This window comes from Hypanus sabinus, chromosome 13 (assembly GCF_030144855.1).
Source record: "Hypanus sabinus isolate sHypSab1 chromosome 13, sHypSab1.hap1, whole genome shotgun sequence".
Classification (NCBI taxonomy): domain Eukaryota; kingdom Metazoa; phylum Chordata; class Chondrichthyes; order Myliobatiformes; family Dasyatidae; genus Hypanus; species Hypanus sabinus.
The window spans coordinates 40,215,306-40,232,102 of record NC_082718.1 but is presented as its reverse complement, the minus strand read 5'-3'; the positions used below and the strand labels follow the sequence as shown (position 1 = coordinate 40,232,102).

The 16,797-nt window shown below is 37.7% G+C and overlaps 1 protein-coding gene across 4 annotated transcripts in view; it reads left to right on the top strand.

Moving 5' to 3' along the window:
- The window catches only part of gramd4a (GRAM domain containing 4a), a 169,251-nt gene that overhangs the window by 91,698 nt on the left and 60,756 nt on the right, over positions 1-16,797 (top strand). For all 4 annotated transcript variants that reach the window (XM_059987465.1, XM_059987467.1, XM_059987466.1 and 1 more), the window contains 2 exons: positions 9,996-10,116; positions 13,466-13,524. In XM_059987465.1, the coding sequence (XP_059843448.1) occupies positions 9,996-10,116; positions 13,466-13,524 (180 nt within the window). The remainder of the gene's footprint in view (positions 1-9,995; positions 10,117-13,465; positions 13,525-16,797) is intronic.

Genomic DNA, 16,797 nt, shown 5'->3' with positions numbered 1-16,797 from the left:
GTTTTCAATCTAAATAAAGGAAACTATGAAGGCATGGGGGACAGACTTATTGCATTTTCTGGCAACTTTACAACATTTTTCTCCTCTGATATCTCCTGTAACCCTTGGTTACCACACTTATTCTGTTTGTGATAAGTTAGGAAACTACATGAAAAGTTTGTCAGAGGATAAGCAGTAAGAAATAATACCAGATTTGCAACATTAACATTCCTTTAAGGCTCAAAGAAAGAACAAGTCCAACTACACACAGTTGGCAAAATAAAATCAAAGGAAAAAGATTTATAAAGTAAGAAAAACTCTAAGCCCATGGACAGAGAGCATGTGTGTATTTGGGAAAGGCTGATCAGGTATTTTGTAAACTAAAGGAAAACAGGCTCTGAGAGGAACTAGGTGAGAATGTAAAAGTGAATTGTAAGCCTCTAGGAATTGAACATGGAGAAGAGAATGGAGGGCAAATGTAGGTTCTTACACACAAGGAAAGATGGATTTGTAATGGCTAAAAGGGCAATCACAGAGGAATTAAACAAAACTTTTGTCTGTCTTTGTGAAAGGAGACGCAATAAACCTCTCAAAAGTACTAGAGAAATAAGGACACTGACCAAATGAGGATGTAAAAGAATGATTAACAATTTTAGGCAGCTGGCAAGGTCAAGTCATTGGGTATATTGAAGACAGAAGTTGATAGATCCTTGATTGGTTAGGGCACGTAGGGATTTGGGGAGAAGGCGGGAGATTGGGGCTGAGTGGTAAAATAGATCAGCCATGATGAAATAGTGGAGCAGATTCGTTAGGCCAGTTCTGCTCCTGTATTTTCTGGTCTTATGGTCTTACAAAAAAAAAACATCGAAGAAGAGTTAAAGAGCCTGCAAGCTGATTAATAAGAAGAGCTAGTGATCGATCGGTTATCAAAGTTTAGAAAGAGGTGTCTATAGAGATAGCAATACATCATGGAAAGAGAATACAAGGCAGCAGAGGATAAGATCTGATGATGCGTTCAAAGCCTTCTTGAAGAAATTCAGCATCCTCACTGACTCTACAAAGACCCAGAGTTATTAAAAGTAAAGTTGGAGCATTTGAAATAGTATTGAGAACCTTAGAATCGTAGAACAATATACACGGGCCCTCTTGGCTGAATGAGATCATGCTAGCCACAGTGCTCATACAGCTTGTCCCAATTTCCTGTGCTAGGCCCATATCTTTCCAAGCCCTGCACTTCCATGTACCTATCCACATGCTTCTTAAGTGAAACTATTGTACCTGCCTCAGTCACTTCCTCTGGCAGCTCATTCCAGATCCTCATCACCGTTAGTGTGAAAATGTTGCCTAAACCCATCCCACCTAGTTTTGCACTCCCCTAACTTGGAAAAGTTGTTACTGTCCACATAGAATTATACAGCATGAAAACAAGCTTTTTAACAACTTGTCCACGTCGACTAATTTAATTATTTTATTTGTTTATTGAGATGCAGCGCAGAACAGGCCTTCGAGTTGTGGCACCCAGCAATCGCACAATTTAATCTGAGCCCAGTCAGGGGACAGTTTACCATGGCCAATCATCCTATCAACCGGTACATCTTTGGACTGCGGGGGGGTGGGGGTGACTGGAGCATGCAGAGGACACCCACGTGATTATAATGAGAACGTACAAACTGCTTACAGTCTATGGCAGGAGATGAACCTGAGTCGCCTGTACTATAAAGTGCTGTGCTAACCTCTACGCTACCATGCCTCCCTGTGCCACACACAGTTTGAATGTAGATGGCCCATATCTCTGTAAATCTTCCCTAGCCACGTCTCTGTCCTTTAAATGTCTTTGTACTGGACTGTTTTAAACTGGTCCCTAGTTGGGTAGATGACAGGGAAATCTATGGAAATTGTGTGATTGTATTTTCAAAACCATTGGTAGAGTAGCACAGAGGAAAATAGTGAACCAGGAGAATGTGCTGTTTAATGTGGATTGACAGATGGTTAACATGTGTAATTCAGTGAATGGGAATAAATTGGATTTCCTCGTGTTTGTCAGTCTGAGAGATTGCCTGTGAAGGGTACACAGGGTTGGTGCTTGTACCCATCTAGATAAAATCTATGTTGAAAATCTGGCTGAAGATATCAAAGGTAACATGTACACCCTTACTGACAGCATAAAGCCCAGTGACCATCGGAGTACTGGTAAACTTGAAGAATCACCATCAAGATCAGATTTATTATCACAGACATACGTTGTGAAACTTTTGTGGCAGCAGAAGTGCATGACATAAGAATAATTATAAATTACAATAAGTAAATGTACGAACGAACTAATAAATGAATAATTGATAGGTAGCTAGGCAGTGCAGTGTTCACAGACTGTTTGAAAATCTGATGGCAGACGGGCAAGAAGCTGTTCCTAAAATAATGATTCTGTGCCACAGACAGTGAGGGTCCTTAATGATGTATGCTGCCTTTGTGAGGCATCACCTTTTGAAGATTCCTCAATGGTGGGGAGGGTTGTGCACATGATGAAGCTGGCTGAGTCTACAACCCTCTGCAGCCTCTTTCAGTTCTGCATGTTGGAGCATCCATAACAAATCAGAATGCTCTCCACCATATAGAGTCTTTGGCAACGTACCAAATGGCCTCAAACTCCTTATGAAATAGAGCTGCAGGTCTGCCTCCTTTGTGATTGCATTAAGGTGTTGTCCTCATTAATTATTGGGAGCTTCAGGTTCATGACCCCTCGGAGCAGAGATGGAGGATTTGGTATAGTATTGACATCCTCGAATCCATGCAGTTAGAAGCTTTGTATGAGTGGAAGAAGAAGTGCATTTCACCATTTACTCATCTGTCAGTCCCTGTAGGCACCTGCTTTGTTATTTTTGCCTGGAATGTAAAAAGAATTTGAGTACAAGGGTAACAATGTCATAATTGAACTATTTCGGCATTATCAAAGTATGTATATGTCACCATGTACAAACCTGAGATTCATTATCTTGCAGGCATACTCAGTAATCCATAATAGAATAATAACCATAATCGAATCAATGAAAGACTGCACCAACTTGGGCATTCAACCAGTGTGCAGAAGACAACAACCTGTGCAAATACAAAAAGAAAGAAATAATAAATAAGCAATAAATATTAAGAACATGAAATGAAAAGTTCTTGAAAGTGAGTCCATAGTTTGTGGGAACATTTCAATTTTGGGGCAAGTGAAGTTATCCCCTTTGGTTCAAGAGCCTGATGGTTGAGGGGTAATAGCTGTTCTTGAACTTGGTGGTGTGGGTCCTGAGGTTCTTGTACCACCTTCCTGATGGCAGCAGCTAGAAGAGAGCATGTCCTGGGTCATGGGGTTCCTGATGGAGACACTACCCAAGTCATGCTCTCTTCTCAGTGCTGCCATCAGGAAGAAGGTACAAGAGCCTTAAGACTCGCGCTACCAGGTTCAGGAACAGTTATTACCCCTTAACCATTGGGTTCTTGAACCAGTGGGGATAACTTCATTTAACTTCACTCATTTTCAAGTAGTCGGCATCTCATGTTCTCAATATTTATTGCTTATTTAGTTATTATGATTATTATGATTATTATTATCATCTTTTATCTTGTGTTTGCACAGTTTGTTGTCTATTGCATACTGGTTGTCCACGTTGTTGGTGTAGTCTTACATTGATTCTATTATGGATGTTGGATATTGGAAGAAAATGAACCTCAGGATTGTATGTGTGTGTATGTACACACACACGTACACACACACACACACACACACGCGCGTACACACACACACACACACACACACACACGTACACACACACACACGTACACACACACACACACGCGCGTACACACACACACACGCGCGTACACACACACACACGCGTACACACACACACACACGTACACACACACACACACACGTACACACACACACACACGCGCGTACACACACACACACGTACACACACACACACGTACACACACACACACACGTACACACACACACACACACACACACACACCCCTTTGAATGCAGAAGCCAAGTTACTCACCATCTGCTTTCTCAAACTGAGCAGTTGTCATTTTAGAGATCTTGAATAAGGGATATCTACATCACTATGAATAAAGTCTGAAATGGACTCCTTTTTGTCTTGAAAAGTGTGCCAAAGAATGTTTATCTGAATGTAGGCCAGGATTGAATTGTTTTGTTGATTTTGTGGTTTGATATTTTATATTCTGTGTTTTTCACTCATTTTTTTGCTGTTTCTGTGATTTATCCTCTTTTTTGCGCATTGGGGGGTTTTGATATTTTTCTTTGATTGGGTTCCCTGGTTGTTCTTTGTTTTGTGGCTGTCTGTGACAAGACTAATATCAGGGTTGTATACTGCATACATACTTTGATAATAAATATACTTTGAATCTTGAATCTTACACCACAGACCACAAGACAGGAGCGTAATAGGCCAATTGGCCCATGAAGTCTCTCCACCATTCAACCATGGCTGATTTATTTGCCCTATTCTCCTGCCTTCTCCCCATAACCTTTGATGCCCTTACTAATCAAGAAGCAATCAACTTTTGCTTTAAATGTACCCAATGATTTGGCCTCCACAGCTTTCTGTGACAATTAATTCCACAGTTTCATCGCCTTTTGGTGATGGAGTAGCACTATTGCAGGATTGCACCTGCATGTCAGACTGGTATTTTTGTGTTCAAGCCTCTAAATCCACAACCTTTTGACTTGCAGATGAGACCTTCACCAATTAAGCAAGCTGTTGACTCCACAGGACATACATGTTTATTGTATGCTCAAGTACCTTAATTATTATGTACTTTTTATTTGCCACGAAGCCAGTAGTGATTGAAATTCTACTAAAAAATTTGTCCATTGCAACAATTGCATGATGAGTAGAAAGGAATTCCTTTCCCACAAAATTGAAATAGAATTATTTCTAAAGGGTTAAGAGTGGTTGCTTGTATAGATATTGGAAGAAAATTCACACAGTTTGAATGTAAAGTGGGGTACAAGTCTAGCATTTCATTCAGCGTATTCTGATATTTGATAGAAAGGATTTGTGTATTGTATTTAAGGATTGTTGCTTCTCTGAGCTGGATTTTCACTTGCACTATCATGTTTCGTCTTGAACTGTCCAAAAAATGTTTATACTGTACTCAAAAAAAAAAATTGAACATGGCATAATTGTGTAGCTTTACGCTTCTGAGTGATGTTGTTTAATTCTACATTAATTCTGGAGAGTAGTTCCATTCAATAAATGTTTTTAGAAGCATCAGTCTAATTAAAACCATCCCAGTGCTTGAGAAGGTAACTAAAGATAACATCTTATAAAAAGAAATTGTTGTAATAAATTTTGCATTAAGTCGCTTAGCATAAAATATGGCCATCAATTGACCCTGATAGATTTGTGTTTTTCAGTTTAAAATATACAGGTTATAGGCATTTCCTCAATATGCTAAAGAAAGAAGTTCTTCATATGTTGTCTTCAACATAAAATTCACATATTTACCTTGGCAGGGCCCTGTGGTCAAAAACACATTATTGAAAATTGATAGTTACCTGCATCTTATTATTTATTTAAAATTTTTTTATTGACATACTGCACAGAATAGCCTAATCACGGGACAATTTGCAATGACCAATTAACCTACCGACTGGTGCAACTTTGGACTGTGAGAGGAAATCCACACGGTCACTGGGAAGACATATAAACTCCTTCCAGGCAGCGGCGGGAATTGAACCCTGGTTGCCTGTACAGCAAAGAGTATTGCTGACCACTATGCTACCGTGCTGCCTCAATTTCACAGCATATTAGCATTTCAACGTGATTTACCACTGAGTATAGTTCAGGGTTCCCAACCTGCTATTAAGCAAGAGGTCCATGGACCCCAGGTTGGGAACCCCTGGTATAGTTGAAGTGTGTGGATGAGATCAGCAGTGAGATCCAACGGCCAGGAAGGCAGTTCTGCAATGCTTTGTGGAGAGCGAGGGGCATGACAAGGCATAGAAGAAATCATGGTCATCTACTGCAACCAAGGAAGACTCAAGTTGTTATGGCTACTTGTACCAATGGACCCGGACTTCCCAGGTCGAGAGATTGGAACAGCCCCAGTGCAATGGCTTTTCCACTTTTTAAAAAACTTTCCTGTATGGGTTTCCCATCATTGGTGGATATGACAGACAACCAATAAAGTAATGTTGAATTGAACTCTTATTTTTCTTGAGAGAATTATTCAGTGTAGATTGGTCATATCATAACGTGAAGAAGAAAAGATCTGGATATCATTCTGCTTCCACTCGAATTTATAGTGATACTGACTGTGAAGTTTCTGAAACAAAATAGTTATGGATCAGGCAGCAGCAGAGAAAGATGTAAAGTTAAACATTTCAAGTAGGTGAAAATGTCCAGCACTTTTGGTTTTATTTCAAATTTCCAATGTCTCTGCAATATTTTGCTCAGTTCTTTCTTCTCTTGGAAATGGTGGCTGACCTACAGACATCAGAAGAGAAAAATCCTCTCAATTCATATGAAAAAGTTAACAGCCATGAGTTACTACTATTTTATTGTACCTTTAAAATAAAGTTGAGTCTGTGTTTCACAAAAAGAAGGTAATAATCTAATATTCAAATGTGAAAACTTTTCTGATTGAAATAACAAATGACTGTATAAAGGAGACAGGACACTTGGTAGGGAAAGAAAATCCATTTGTCATAAATACCAGCATTATGCTAGTTTGAAGCAGCTGTTTGGAAGAATAGAGATGTGCTTATATTACACTAAAAAGCACATCCCAGCTCTGTGGGAATTTGTGAAGTTTAGCTTGGTAGCAGAGTATTGACATTCAGGATGCTTCTAAATTTAGAATTCTCCATATTGTACTTGATGGAATACTTAGCTGGATGGTTCTGATGTTATAATCCTATTTGACAGTGTCACTAAGATTTAATGATTATGCTGGTCAGTTCAATATCAATTAGACAACAGCAGACATTGTTTGAAGTACAATACTGTGATAGGGTCATCGGAGGATTTGCGGTGTTAAATCTATATAGATTCACCATTAGTTTATTGGACCATACAACAACATCTTTTCTGACCTTTTAAATTATTTTCAGGAAGAGGGTGTAAATATTTACTGTCACTGGGGTTCTTTTTTTTGTATAATCTTGTTTTGTCAGAGTTGTTGCTGTCTCTGGCCTTCTGAGCACATTATTTATTATGGATTCAAATTATATTATTTATTGTTAGCACAATGCAATGCAACATCAAGATCATTTATCTCTGATCAGAATAATTTTTAAGTCAATAGTAGTTTGAAGGGAGCGAGGTGGCATTGCCAAAACAATTCTAACATACTTTTAATGATGTTAGAAAATTGCTGCACAATTTAATGGATTATTTAAATTCAAAGTTGAAAGTAAATTTATTATCAAAGGTACATATATGTCACCATATACAACCCTGAGATTTACTTTCTTGCAGGCATACTTAGTAAATCCAAGAGCCGTAACAAAATCAATGAAGACCACCGCATCCAACAGGACGGACAAATAACCAACGTGCAATAGACAAGAAACAGCAAATACAAAAAGAGAGGGAAAAAAACCAGATAAGCAATAAATATCAAGGACATGAGATGAAGAGTTCTTGAGAGTGAGCCTATAGGTTTTGGGAACAGTTCAATAATGGGGCTTGTGAAGTTGAGTGAGGTGGTTGAAAGGTAATAACCGTTCCTGAGCCTGTAGTGTGAGTCTTAAGGCTCTTGTAGCTTCTTCCTGACGGCAGCAGCTAGAGAGAGTGTGTCCTGGGTGGTGGGGGTCCCTGATGATGGAAGCTGCTTTCCTGCGAAAGGGTTTCATGCAGATGTGCTCTTGGGAAGGGAGGGGAGGCTTTACCCATGACGGTCTTGGACTGCATCCACTACTTTCTGTAGGGTTTTCCATTCAAGGACATTGATGTTTCCATACCAGGTCATGATGCAGCCAGTCAATATACTCATGACCACACGTCTACAGAAGTTTGTCAAAGTATTAGATGCCATGCCAAGTCTTCGCAAACGCAGTAGAGGCATTGCAGTGCTTTCTTTGTACTGTAATTGCACTTGCGTGCTGGGCCCAGGACAGGTCCTCTGAAATGATAACAAACAGGTTCCGTTAACATTATTTATTTGATTGCAGAACTTGCAAAGCACAACACAGCAATTGATGCACTTATGACCCCCTGGAAAGTACAACAGCATAGGGAAATAGATGTATCAACTTGTACTGGTTAAGTTATTTCAAACAGCAGGTTACTAGGCAGATAATCAGTGATTGATGCTTGTAGAATAAATACTGCTCATCAGATGATGAACCTTCTTTAACACAGACTTACAGGGTGCTGGTAGGGGATGGAGTGGCATCTGTTTCATGTCTCAATAAACCAACAGTGTCATTAAAGCTTCCTGTCACCACATAAGTTTATGAATTAAGAATGATTCAGATTATGAACCAAAATGTTGAGGGTAACTTCATTCAGAGCAGAATTCTATTATTTTCCCAAACTAAATTAATTGTGGAGTATTATCTTTATTTTCATATTCAATGTAATTTTATCTCAGTATGTTAGGAGTTGGCACTGGTTGGTGGTTGAATCTTTTGCAGTTTTCAAATAGGATTGTCTAGAAGTTCAGAAACAAATTTCAGAAGAGTAATATTGTGTGTATTTACAGCTGAATGCCATACTTTCTGCTACCCACCTTGGACAGATTTCATAGATTTTATGCTCTTTCATTGATCGTCAATACACTTATCAGATAGGTTCTAATATTTGCTGATGTTTTGTCACATCCCTATTAGGAATAAATAGGTGACCAGGATCTGTTGAGAACAAACCATATACACTGCAACAGTTGAGTGCACTACGAGAGTACTAGTTGATATTTCAGTTTGACGCCCTTTCATTTTACTTTATTTATTTACTTTTATTTATTGAGGTACAGTGCAGAATAGGCCCTTCCAGGCTTTCAAGCTCACCGCCCACCAATCCCCTGATTTAATCCTAAATCACGGGGCAATTTACAATGACCAATTAACCTACCAACTGGTATGTCTTTGGACTGTGAGAGGAAGTCGAAACACCCAGAGGAAACCCACACGGTCATGGGGAGAACATACAAGCTCCTTACATGCAGCAATGAGAATTGAACCCATGTTGCCTGTGCTGTAAAGCGTCATGCTAACCACTGTGCTACCTTGCAGACCCTAATATTTCATCAGGTACATTCACTCTATTTCTTTCTGTGCAGGCACCATATGACTTTGTGTGTAGTAGTTTGAGGACAACAAAAACATGGAATTTTTAAGCTACTTTACAGCTTCCCTTTAATTAGAAAGGGGAAAGTTTCAAATTAAATCTGCAAAGATGGTGTGATGAGTGACAAAGGGAGAGGAAGAGAATGAATGAATGTGCTTTGTGCAGAAGGTGATCTGGGAAATACACCAGCTTGGTGGAAGATAAAGGTGAAACTGAGATTACACACAGTGTGGAGAGAGTGAATGGATGAGAAATGTGAGAAGTTCACCTGTATGAATCTTGTGCACCATCTTGTGGCTAATCAGTAACACTGGGAGAACTGCTTTTTACCCCAGCATCTGCAGTGTACTTTGTGTTTGCTTTTTAACCAGTGACTGCAAAGATGATTGATAAGAACATAGTGTCGAAAGAAAGGTCGGCTTTTCAAAATGCAGTATATATAAAACATACAGTTTAAAAAAATCAAGAGGAATTAAATGCTATGGGTAAACATTTAATCCAATGAATTAATAAAGCAACAAAGTTAAAACTTGTAATTTTTTTAAAGTTGCGGAGTTCAACCTTGTAATGGAAATTGGTCTATGAAAGCTGCAAGAGGTTTGTAAACATTATTAGATATTTATTGTACAATGAATTTAGTTTGCTAAGATGTTGAACTACTTATGTAACTAGTTATTCCTATTAAAGCTTTTTTATTTCTTTCCTAACCAGAAGAGGAATTACGGAAGCTTAGAGAAGAAACGAATGCTGAAACTCTAAAGCAGGAACTAGAAAAGGAAAAAATAAAACGAATAGAGCTGGAACAGAAAATTTCTGATGTGCTTAAAGTCAGGTACACATGATATAATAAATTAATCCAGATTGTTTATCCACAGATCAGTAGTTGATCATGACACTAGTGCTAAATCCATGGACATTTCAAAGGGGTACCATGCAAATAGGATGAAGTTTCATGTTTACTATTGATACATTTTGGCAGGACAAGGCTATGTATCACACTTCACTGTATTGTCAAACTTGAGAGGTGCTTTTAACTATTTTTAATGTCCCTGATATTTAGAGATATTTAAAGATTTTAGTTATTTTAAATAATAATGGCATTTAAAAATTAAAAAGCAAAATAACACTGGACAACAAATTATTTAGAAAGTGTTGCTTTCTCAGGATTTTTTTGTTTATGATAGACTGCTTGAATCTGAACACAAATATAATTTCAGACTAGTATCACAGGAATTTGGACAAACAAGAAATTAAATTTTTTTTGAATATAATGTATTTAATTGCATAACAGCACTGTTGCTTTGCAATAGTTCAACTAAGCCAAAATTGTTTTGTTGATAATTTGCCTTTGTGCTCAGTGTCTGATACTTCTCACTTAAGTGTCCAACAATAATCAGGCAACACTGAAAGATTCCAGTTGCTCTGATACTGTTTCTCCATGACTACAATAGGTAGGTGAAACTTTTATCCATGCTCATCATTGGCAGCACCAAGATTTGCAGGGAAGTTGTTCAAATGGGAATGCAGAAAATGAATCTTGAGTGACCTGTTGCACTTCATGGTTTTGTATGCTTGAAGCATGTTGTCAACCAGCTGCACATAGTTTTGTCCTCTGTAGTTGCCAAGAAAATTTTCACTGGTCCCACTAGAAGTTCTTCAGATTGCCTGTCATTGATGACCTTTTTGATTTGTGGATCAACAAACATGCCACCTTAATCTTGCCACCAATTATTCTGGGAAACATCTGTCTCAAATATCGAAGTTCTTCAGGGAAATCTTTATGCCTGGTGACAGCAGATTCCATCCTTGTGGCCTTGAACCTTTGGCAAACCCAAGTCTCTGACCAGGTCATTTAGATCAGATTGAGTTATCAGATAAGGCTCACTTTACATTAAATGTTCAAAATCTATATCAGTATCAGTGTTGTTTTTCATTCCTGGCATCTTCACCTGCCTACTCTAGTCTCCATGTCCTGTTTTTCAAAAACCTGCCCTACCATGCGGCATCGGCCCTGTCTAAGCATGCTTGGACACGATAGAAAACTTTTCAGCTTACATTGTGGGCAACATTTTAATTGCCTTGAATTATGAATTGAAATAACAAATATAGGCAATTTGTGATGGGGAAATTCCATGGTGATTCTCATGATCCGCAGCCCAAACCCCATAAGATATATCTGAAAGTGTTCAGGAAGCAAAATCTTTGTTGTCTAGTTTAATTAGAATTGTCCAGTGTAACTAAAATTAAAAGGAAATATTCAACTTTGCCTTTTCCTCATGATCTTCAAGTTGGAGTAACTACTCTAAGTGGGGATTTCAATCCAAGACCAAATCTAGTTGGTATACGATTCCTTTGTGGTGCTTTGCAAAGACGGGGAGTGATAGATACATAGGCATCTATCATTCCGTTTAAACCTATACTTGCACTAACCTGTAGCGGTATAGGATATAACTACAAGTAGTTGAACATCGATGGTTTTCTTCATTCAGTGCATGGTGATAAATCATGGAATGTTAATTTTGACAAGTTTATAGACATGGCTGCAACTTCTTTGTATGCACTAGTAGTACAAAAATGAAGGAAGGGATACATCACAATTTCATTGCTTATGACTACTGCCAGCAACTGTTGGAACGTTTTCATTGCAGTCCATGCTGCACTACTGTCGTAATGCCAAGGAGAGAGTGGGTTCTGCATAGCCACTGGCCACTAAAGCTTCTACATCCCACCTCTATAGGCTCACATTGTGCCCTCCACCCCTGTCTCTGGCACTGCTGTAGCAGCTCCTAGTATTTGGCTTCCTTGCGCTCAAACGGCTCTTCAATCTGGTCTTCCCAAGGCATTGTCAGTTCTACCATGACCACCTGGTTCGAAGTTTCTGACAGAATGACCATGTCAGGCCTCAGGGATGATGATGCAATGAAGTCAGGGATGAAACTCTGGTGTGGTCTTCAAGAAGTTATTGTTAGTGAAAGAAACAACTATTACAGTATTTTTCACTCTTTCCATTTGTGTTGAATGATTGGGAATGTGGCAGAACACCTGTTTCAGGCTTGTAGTTACTCAAGCTAACATTAGATTTTTTTTCAGTTCTCAAATACAGTGCAGCATAAACATGCTGAACATGGATTATTGCACTTTCTGAGGCTATGATTGATTTAAGCAGAAGGTTCTAGATCTTTGTCACAAACTTAAATAAAAAGTGTCCCCTTTTCTCCAGAACAAATTAATTTATTCACTCTGACACTTTTTATCACCTCGCAGAAATTTAGTGAATGATCCCCAATATTCAACTAAATTGTTGATAGCCTTGGTATAAGAGAAAAGCCCAATCAACAATGGGATTACCTTTGATGCTAATACTGTTTTTAGAAGACTTCAACTTAGGCATAGTTCAATTCATGTGCATGTTTGAATAATTTAAGTATATAAGAATACCTTTTTCTTTCAAAGTTAAAATTGATATTAGTATTTTTAGTCTATCAGCATATACAGTATTAAAGAACTATTAAATGATAAATTTACTACATTCAAATTACATTATGCATGGTCATGCATCATATATGATTTTAATAATTTAAAATTAATCCTGTAATCCACAAAGTATAGTGACTTTTAATTTAAATAAAAAGCTCCTTTAATCTGAAGGATGTCATACTTTTCAGCAATCTCAGAAGAAGTATCCTTGGGTATCATGTCCAAATTTTTAAGAGTGTAACTGATATTCAGTTACAGCTCCCTGCTTTGTTAATATTTGGTAAATAATTAGAAATGATTAAATTGATGCATTATTTATGGAGATTTCTGGTAATATTATTGAAGTTTGGTTCTCTGAGCCACCTATTCTCAGTTAAGACGATATCCCTGTGATGTACCGATTAATAATAAACACTGGACATGCTACACTGCAATTTTTAAAATTCCACCTAGAAGTCTCATTAGAAGTATTCTCTTCTTACAATAAAAGAAAACCTGTAAATCAAGAATCATTCTATGCCCTCTGTGCGTGAGTTATCATGCAAGTAATATGACCATTTCATGAAAATATTTTTGTTTAAAAGTCAATAGAGCTTGTTTATGTAAGTTCAATCTATTAAGTGAAATTGAATTTTTCAGTAAAACAATTATTTATGTCTGTGTAAATATTCTAATGTATTTAGTTTATTTTTTTTGTCTTCCAGAGGTGAAGAGTCTTCTAGTCAGCCATCTGCAAAAGTGCAAACTTCAGTAAATGGAACAGGTAACTTACATTTGTGTTTGCCAAGATCAATATAGTGTTAATAAAAGTACAGTTGTTTCATATGAAGTTGTTAAAGCAGTTAATTTAACATCTTTGAACATTGCAAACTGTAATTGTTAAACTGTAATTCATGATGGAATTTTATAGAATATTGATGCTGAATATGAAATGATCTGTGCAGTCTGTGAACTGTGTTTTGAGCTGTGGTTTACCCTGATGCTGAGAGATGAACCTTATATCATAATAGGAAAATAGCCCACTGGTGCATGTAGGAATCATCATCTTGTAATGTCCTGTAGAGGGGATTTTATTTTGCATTCATGGAGTATTTAGAATGCTTGATAATTGGAATTATCTCCAGAACTAACATTCCTCACCTTGTTTGACACAAGCTTTCTCCAGTTTTACTTTTATTATGTATATCTTGATATGGTTAAATTTATAAATAGCAACTTTGAATGTGGTAAATTAAAAATTAACTCAATAAAATTCAATCTGAATGTAAGTTTTTAAAAAAAGAATTGACCGTAATGTATGAAGCAATTATTCAGTTTTGCAAATGTTTATGAAATTATTTGTGCAAGCATTACATTATTCATTTCTTCATCATAATTGAAGATTTTTGGGTTGTCATGAATTTGTGTCCCTTAAAATGTAAATTAGAAAAAATATATTATACAATCTATAATCCAGTTTTAACAGGTTTAAGATCTATGCAAGATTGTAACTTCTGCCTCTTCCCATCAAACACTGGCTTTATAATTTTTCTACACATAAATCTATTCCACACTGTTATTGTAAAGCTAAACAGTTACTATTGAGAAAATTATTAAGGATTTGCAAAGGTTTTGAATGGATTTGACAATAGCTGGTAATTTCTATTTTTTTGGAAGTCATGAAGGATTCCTCAGTAATATTGCTAAATTTGTTTTGAGAAATAAAATTGTCCCAGGTAGGCAGAATGACAGTATTCAAGTTAGACAATAAAAGATTGAAGTTGAATTGCTAAATCACTCAATTATTTTTTATCTGTCATTTTTCCCGTTCAGCCTGCTGACTTAAGGGTTCAAAGAAAGGTTTGTATCTTATCTAGAAGAAATGCATACTTCACAAATAACATAGTAGACTTAAATCCAAAATGGCCGTGTTTTTTGGTTGATCTATTCTAAATTTTGACAACCCATTGAAATTCTCTGAAAAGCTTGGATTTCCATTGATGCTTTTCCAAGAAATATCACTTCTGCATGTAATTCACTTGATTACTAAGTCTGAGCATGTGCAGCATTTCTCAGCATGCGACTGTATTACTCACTGTGACTCACTACTTTTGAAGATTTGGGAATTTATCTAACAGCTTTCTTAATTTATCTAAACTTATTTTGAAGCTTTTTTGCTGAAATAATTTTAGTTGCCTTATTTGGTCAATGTTTAATATTGAAACCAATATTAGGTATTCAGTTTTACTTTAGAACGAGAGAGATAAATTTGTTCAAAAATTTTATGGTTTTGCTAATTTACTTTGCATTTAGCAAATAGAATATTGCTTACAGAAAATCTCACTCTGAGTGGTGTCTACTTTGTTTTTGGTGGGATTCTGTATATTGTTGTAATGGACAGAAACTCATGAAATTGAGGGAAGTTTCTCCTTCATTGATACTTTGAAATCTTCTTATTTCTTCATTTTTAAGTTGTTAGTAATTACTGTAGACCGTTATTTATTTCCTAATTTTTTGCAACAGGTTGTTAATTCTTGTGTGCCTTTCAAATAATGAGGCAGTTGGTCTGTAGGGATAATGCAGTCTTCAAAGTTAGTAGTAAAACTCTTATATATCATATGGAGAATGAGTTGCATTTATAGTTCTGGTAAATTATTTTGTGAGTTGGAGGATGTGGCAAGGTCCTAAGTGAGTACTTTGTAGCAGTATTTATAGACAATAGACAATAGGTGCAGAAGTAGACCATTCGGCCCCAAGTCTGCACCACCATTCTGAGATCATGGCTGATCATTCACTATCAATACCCAGTCCCTGCCTTGTCCCCATATCCCTTGATTCCCCTATCCATCAGATATCTATCCAGCTCCTTCTTGAAAGCATCCAGAGAATTGGCCTCCACCGTCTTCCGAGGCAGTGCATTCCACACCTCCACAACTCTCTGGGAGAAGAAGCTCTTCCTCAACTCTGTTTTAAATAACTGACCTCTTATTCTCAATCCATGCCCTCTGGTACTGGACTCTCCCAACATCTGGAACATATTTCCTGCCTCAATCCTATCAAATCCTTTAATTATCTTAAACGTTTCAATCAGATCCCCTCTCAATCTCCTCAATTCCAGCGTGTACAAGCCCAATCTCTCCAATCTCTCTGCGTAAGACAGCCCTGCCATCCCAGGAATCAACCTAGTGAATCTACGTTGCACTTCCTCAATTGCCAGAATGTCCTTCCTTAAACCTGGAGACCAAAACTGTACACAATATTCCAGGTGTGGTCTCACCAGGGCCCTGTACAAATGCAAAAGAACATCCTTGCTCTTGTATTCAATTCCCCTTGTAACAAAGGCCAACATTCCATTTGTCTTCTTCACTGCCTGTTGCACTTGCTCATTCACCTTCATTGACTGGTGAACTAGGACTCCTAGCTCTCTTTGCATTTCTCCCTTACCTAACTCGACACCATTCAGACAATACTCTGCCCTCTTGTTCCAGCTTCCAAAGTGGATAACTTCACATTTATTCACATTGAATGACATCTGCCAAGTATCTGCCCACTCACTCAGCCTATCCAAGTCTCCCTGTATTCTCCTAACGTCCTCTTCGCATGTCACACTGCCACCCAGTTTAGTATCGTCAGCAAACTTGCTGATATAGTTTTCAATGCCCTCATCTAAATCATTGACATAAATCGTAAAGAGCTGTGGTCCCAATACAGAGCCCTGTGGTACCCCACTAGTCACCTCCAGCCAGTCTGAGAAACACTCATTCACTGCTACCCTTTGCTTTCTATCTGCCAACTAGTTTTCTATCCATGTTGAAACCCTGCCCCCAATGCCATGAGCTCTGATTTTACTCACCAATCTCCTATGTGGCACCTTATCGAATACCTTCTGATAATCTAGGTACACAACATCTACTGGCTTACCCTCGTCTAACATCCTTGTTACACCCTCAAAAAACTCCAACAGATTAGTCAAGCATGATTTGCCCTTGGTAAATCCATGCTGGCTCGGCCTAATCCTATTTCTGCCATCTAGATGTGCCACTATTTTGTCCTTAAT